The sequence below is a fragment of the Cajanus cajan genome, chromosome 5, assembly GCF_000230855.2.
Source record: "Cajanus cajan strain Asha chromosome 5, NIPB_CcT2T_4, whole genome shotgun sequence".
Lineage (NCBI taxonomy): Eukaryota > Viridiplantae > Streptophyta > Magnoliopsida > Fabales > Fabaceae > Cajanus > Cajanus cajan.
In genome coordinates this window covers 18092453-18099261 of record NC_138521.1, presented here as the reverse complement: position 1 = coordinate 18099261, position 6809 = coordinate 18092453, and the positions used below count along the sequence as shown (strand labels likewise).

General features: G+C 32.3%; 1 protein-coding gene across 1 annotated transcript; it reads right to left on the bottom strand.

Moving 5' to 3' along the window:
• Positions 1 to 5805: 5805 nt before the first annotated feature.
• Positions 5806 to 6483, bottom strand: LOC145957882 (uncharacterized). Its single transcript, XM_083074302.1, has one exon. It carries the CDS (start codon positions 6481 to 6483, stop codon positions 5806 to 5808), a length of 678 nt encoding a protein of 225 aa, XP_082930428.1.
• Between the last annotated feature and the right edge of the window lie 326 nt (positions 6484 to 6809).

The following is a 6809-nucleotide window of genomic DNA, read 5'->3' as shown; positions in this document are numbered from 1 at the left end:
TCGTAAATGAACTTTCCTTCCTAGGTAGAACTTATGATAATTTTGATCATATTGACAAATTACTTTGTAGTTTACCCAGAAAATGGAGACCACAAGTCACTGCTCTGAGAGCATCCAAAAATCTAGAAAAGCTCTCTCTAGAGGAACTCATTGGACTCCTTAAAGTTCATGAGCTGGAGTTACAACAAGATGGTGCTGGGAGAAAACAGAAGTCTATTGCGTTAAATGTGCAAAAGACAAAATCAACACCATCCTCCTCAAAAGCGCTAAAGATTAATGATGCGTCTGATGATTGCTGCAATGAGGGAACCTGTGACACAGATGATGAAATATCCTTCCTATCAAGGAAGATTCATTCAATGATGAAGAAAAAGGGACGAATACGATGGAGGAAATACAATAGACCTTCCAGAGAAAAGGCACAACCATTGTGCTATGAATGTAAGAAACCTAGACATTACAAAACAGAATGTCCGGAACTCGAAAAAGAAAAGGAAAAAAAGAAGAAGAAGTTGATCCCCTTCAAAAAGAAGAAAGCCATGATGGCCACCTGGGAGGATCTTGACACAACATCGTTAGAAGAAGACGAAGAAGCAAACATCCGAACACACACATTCATCCTATTACATATTTTAGTGAAAAGCTTCATGGTATCTTCCTTAGCTACCCCACTTGTGATAAAGAGTTATATGCCTTAATATAAGCCCTCCAAACTTGGGAACATTATCTCATTACTAAAGATTTTTTCATACATAGTGTAGCGACGCTCGGTCACCACGGGACGACATTTTTTTTCTTCATAAATATGAAGCCGCCACCAATGTTTATTTTTTGAAAAAAAAAAACATTAGAAAAATCACAAAACAGAAAATGGTTTACAAAAATCAGATGTCGAGTTCAGGAGTCGATTATGTGTAAGGAAGATATTAACACCTTACAACATTCGCCCTAAGGCGATTACCTTTAATTAATTAAACAAATTATTTATAACTTACAAAATGCTTATCTCACCCTAAATTAATCAAAATTAACTATAATAATCAAATGTATTTTATTTAACTAGTGTGTTTATTTTATAAAAATTAAATTATTATTATTGTTATAAAAAGGAAAGAGAATATTATATATATATATATATATATATATATATATATTGGGGGCTCAATAGGAGAGATGTCTTGCTCTTATGTATCTTCATGTAAAATGGAGAATCAAAGTCACGTAGTTTTTTTATTGAAAATGTTTGTTTAATAGTTTTTTATTTAAATTTACCTTTTTAATTTAATTTAGGACTCTTGAGCTGTCTTAGCTCATACAGCTAAAATTGACAAAGGTGTACACCAAAGCCAATTTATTGAAATATTTAATTTTGATTATACTTATTGCTATTATTGCTTACAAAATTTTAGTCCCCCCCTTTTATAGTAAATTTTGTTGCAATGCTCTAAAATAGTAGTATTTTTAATATGAATTATTAATTTAGGAAAGAGTTTAAGAAAACAGGTCGTTAAACTATAGGATTAAAAGAATGTCACATTCAGATAATCCTTTATCTTTGAATAATCCTTACTTTTAATTATATTACAAACTTGTATTAATTAATGTTTATAATTGTGAAAATTTGTTAATTTTAACTAAAATATTTTTTTAAAAGATTTTATTTTAAAAGTCTTAAGACTATCAAGCTGTCACAGCTCATGTCTAAAAAATTATTAGAGTCCGGAAGATGTCTCATCTAGTTAACCCTATCATAAAATTTATTGCTTCGGTGACATATTTTACTTATTTATTTAGTATTATTAATATTGATATCGTTAAATTAATACGAGAACGTTTAAATAAGGAAACTACATGTTACCACCAGTTCCTACTTTATTCAAATCAGATTCCTTCGATTTTGTTCCATTTGACTAATTCTCTTTTAATGGTTTTAGCTATACAAGTCACGCTAATTAAGCTAAATATTATAAAGGTATATTCTATTTAATAAAATCTCAATCATGATATAACAAAAATAAAAAGTATGAAAATAAGTAAAAGGCACATGAACACGATTCCAAATTCATGAAATGAAATAATCAAAGTTGAACAAACATTATACTAACGTATATTTGTAGAATATTAAATGAAAGACAAAATAATATGTACATCATTCACGTTAAGGAGCCAGTAAGAAGAAATATCAAATTAGTAAATAACAATAAAGTTAAAAAATGAATGAAAAGTGACAACAACTCATACAGTTTAGGCATTAATTTATAATGTTAAAGAGAAATAAAAGAGATCATGCATGGAAGGAAAACCACGTATAGCAAGAGATGATTTTCTACCAATCATAGACTCATAAAATAAAGAATATAACGGTTTAATAGTTCCACCAAGTTAGCACGAACAAGAAAGAAAAAATTGTACCCATATGGCACGAACTTTATTTGTGAGAAAATATCCACTGAGAGTTGGTTAGGAACCCAATCTGTGTGAATGAAGATTGTGAAGAGAAGTAGTGAGTTTGTACCTAGAAAAGTCCCATATTCCCCTCGTGGTGGTTTCTTTTATATTGCTTTCATGTGATTATTACAATTTGTTGTCTTGCATGATTTTGCTACAATGAGGGTGGGCTCAACAATGTGATCAGTCACATCTTAATTAAGTTTGGCAAGTGCTTGAAGGCTAGCCTGTGAAGATTTTTGATAAAAACTGAGAAAAGAGGATATGAAAAGGTGGTTATTTTATTCAGAATAGTAGGAGCCCTTGTAAAGGTAACAATTACATAATCATATTAAATTCATCATAAAGAGAAATAATTCAAAAGTTGTAACTGTCATTGCAGTAAAGCAATACACTTATTAAACAATTAAACAGAGTTACAAAACATAAAATATCAACAAACCCTCCCTTAAAAACTAATGTTTGCTAACATTCAATTTAAAGGCTTCACTAAATTTAGCGTGCAGACCCCAAGAAACCTTCTGTGTTTCATGAATGACTCTCTTTTGAGTGCCTTGGTGAAAATATCAGCAACTTGATCTTCACTCCGACAATAAATCAATTTAATGACTCCATCATTGCTCAAATCTCTTAGGAAATAAATCTCGACATCAATGTGTTTGCTTCTTCCATATAGCACTGGATTCTTTGAAAGTTTGATTGTTGAATTATTGTCACAAAATATCTTAGTAGCCCCATGTTACTGAAATTTCAACTCTTCAAGGATTATCCTTAGCCATATGGCTCGACAAGCACAAGTAGTTGCTGCAACAAATTTTGCTTCTGTGCTTGATAAAGTAACAATAGGTTGTTTTTTAGAGAACAAGAGACAGTGCCTGTTCCAAGCATGAAAACACAACCCGAAGTACTCTTTCTATCATCTTGATCTCCTGCATAATCACTATCAGTGAACCCCAATAGATTGGAATTTTCACCTTTCTTGTAAAATAGTCCAAACTATTTTGTTCCTTGCAAGTAACGAAGGATTCTTTTAGCAGCAAGTAAATGCATTTATGTAGGATTCTCCATTTACCTAATCAAACTTACAGAATACATTATATTTGGTCTAGTTGTAGTTAGATAGATAAGCTGCCCACAATCTATTTGTAAAGTGTACTGTTTATTTTTTTTCTTCATGATCTTTGCATAACTTAAAACCACACTCAACTGGAGTGTTTACAGAATTGCAATCATGCATGTGAAATTTTTTTAGAATTTCTCCCACATATTTCTTTTGAGAAAGAAAAATTCCACTTTTTGATTGCACTATTTCTATACTAAGAAAGTAGTCATGCCAAGATCAATCATTTCAAATTCATTCATCATAGACTTCTTGAATTGATCAATCATGGCAGTAAAATTTCCAGTAAATATAAGATCATCAACATACAAGCATGCTACAAGAAATTTTCCTTTTTCTTCAGATTTAACAAATAATGAATGCTCATAAGGACACTTTGTAAAATCAACTTTTATGAAATAAGACTCAATGCGACTATACCAATCTCGAGGGGCTTGTTTTAGCCCATAAAAAGTCTTTTTTAGTTTGTAAACTTTGTTCTCATTTCCTATTTTCACATAGCTAGGGGGTTGATCAATAAATACATGTTCCTCCAAGTAACCATGTAAAAATGTTGACTTTACATCTAGTTGAAAAATAAGCCAAGCATTTTGTGCTGCTAATGCAACTACCAACCTAATTGTGTCATTCCTTGCAACTGGTGAAAAAACTTCTGTGTAATCAACTCCATATTGTTGCTTGTAACCTTTAGCCACCAAACCTGCCTTATACTTATCCACTTCACCATTTTCTTTCATTTTTTTTTGAAAATCCATTTCACTCTTATGTATTATGCCCATCTAGAAGATCACAGAGCTCCCAAGTATCATTTTTTCCAATGGAATCAATTTCATCATCCATCGCTTTTCTCCATTTTTCTTCTTTAATAGCACTTTCAAAGGTTGTAGGGTCACTTTTTGAAAATAAAGCAAAATGAGTAATGGGGTTTTCAATTCCTGTTACCTCAAAATCAGACATCCATGCAAGCCTTTTCATTGCATGTTAAGGTCTCTCTTCTTCAGACGTGGTTGCTGGAATTTGTTGTTCTTCTAGCTTCATTGGTCGTGACTCTTCATCTTCATTATCTCCATCAAAGTTTGCAAGTATTTGCTTTGGTTCATGTATGTTATTTTCCCAAAATCTTTCTTCATTGAAAACAACATCATGACTAATAATGATTTTTTTAGTGATAGGATTATACAGTTTATATGCTTTTGATTGATCACTAACACCAAGAAAGATACATTTTTCACCTTTGTCATCAAGCTTTGTTTTTTTCTTGTCTGGAATATGAGCATAAGCAATGCCCAAAAATCCTGAAATGGTCCACAATTGGTTTTCTCCCGCTCCATGCCTCCTCTAGTGTCATAATCTTCACAACAAATATGGGACTTGTATTTTGAATGTGCACGCTCCAGTTAACAGCTTCAAGCCAAAAATCTTTTGAAACACCACTCTTAGTCAAGAGGCTCCATACCATGTTGAGAATGGTTCTATTTTTCCTCTCCGAGACACCATTTTGTTGTGGTGTATATGATGTTGTTAACTCCTTTCGAATTCTATGTTTTCACAAAAAATAGAAAATTCATCTGAAAAATACTCTCCACCACAGTCTGTTAAAAGAAACTTAATAGTCTTTCCTGATTCAGTTTCAACTCGAGTTTTGAAGTTTTTAAATGAAGAGAGAGCTTTAGATTTTTCCTGCAAAAAAATAGACCCAAGTTTTTCTAGAAAAATCATCTATGAAAGTAATTAAGTATTTTTTACCTCCATTAGAATTGGACCGCAAATATTAGAATGAACCAATTCCAAAACATTCTTTGCTCTCCATGATTTTCCATTAGGGAATTAAGAACGATGTGGTTTACTAACAACACATTCTTGACAAACATGAGAAGGAACAATAATTTGTGGAAATCTTGTCACCATATATATCTTTTTGTTCAAGGGTCTTCAGTCCACTAAAACTCAAACGGCCATAACAATAATGCCACAACCAAGCAGAATTAATAGCTTTAGCCATCAAACCAGATTGAATACTTTCAATTTTCAACGGGAATAACCTATTTGAACTCATGTTTACAACTACAATAGCACCTCGATTAGGATCAATAATTTCACAAGAATCTTTGCTAATAAAAATTTCATAACTTTTTTCTTGTAATTGAGTAGCACTTAACAAGTTATTTTTCAAGTCAGGGACATAAAGCACATTAGAAATTATTTCTACAAAACCATTCTTGGTTTTTATTTTTATATCACTTTTTCCCATTACTTTCACAGTAGTAGCAATCACCAAAGCTCATAGTAGAATGAAAATTTTCATTTAAATATGAGAAAGAGGACTTACTTCCACTCATGTGATTACTACAACCAATATCTACATACCAAATTTCTACCTCTCTGTCTTTTACATCTTCAACTTCCATCAATAAGGTTTCTATTTCTTTCTCCTCGATAAAATTTGAACTTTCCCTCTTTTCTTTAAGATTAGGCAGTCTAGTATAACATTCAGAGGCATAATGACCAAATTTATGACATCTAAAGCATTGTACCTTTGATTTGTTATGACCTCTCCCTCTATCATTGTCTTGAAATTGGTCATTGTTGCCTTTAGAGTTCTTGTTGAAATCTCTATTTCCACGACCTCTCCCTCTACCTCTACCTCTACCCCTTCCTCTAGAGTTGTATGAAGGAGTATTGGTAGAAGTCTTCAATTCTCGTTCCTCTATTGTTAAACTTCTGTTCATCTTTTGTTCATGAGCCAACAAAGAACTTTGAAGCTCATCTAAGGAAAGATCATCAATATCATTTAACTCTTCAATAGAACACACCACATAATCAAACTTTGGTGGTAATGAGCGTAGGATTTTTTCAACAATTGCTATATCATTCATTTTTTCACCATGAAATTGCATATTGTTAACAATACCCATGGTCCTTGAACAATAGTCAGTTACAGGCTCACCTTCCTTCATTTGAAGGACTTCAAAGTCTCTTCTCAAAGCTTGAAGTTGAGCACGTTTAACTCTTGAGGAGCCTTGATATTTTTTTCATTGAATCCCAAATATCCTTGGAAGTATCTTTACAAAGAATAGTTTCAAGGATAGATCGATCAATGGCTTGAAACAAATAATTCTTGGCTTTCAAGTCTTTCAATTTCATCACATCAAGCTCTTTTTGTTGGGCATCTATAAGAGCTACACCATCCCCTAGTGTTGCCACACCATCTACAACAACCTGTTAGAGCTCCTTGGATCTC

Coding starts and splice junctions, on each gene's coding strand:
- LOC145957882 (XM_083074302.1), bottom strand. CDS start 6,483: ATGGGTATTGTTAACAATATGCAATTTCATGGTGAAAAAATGAATGAT.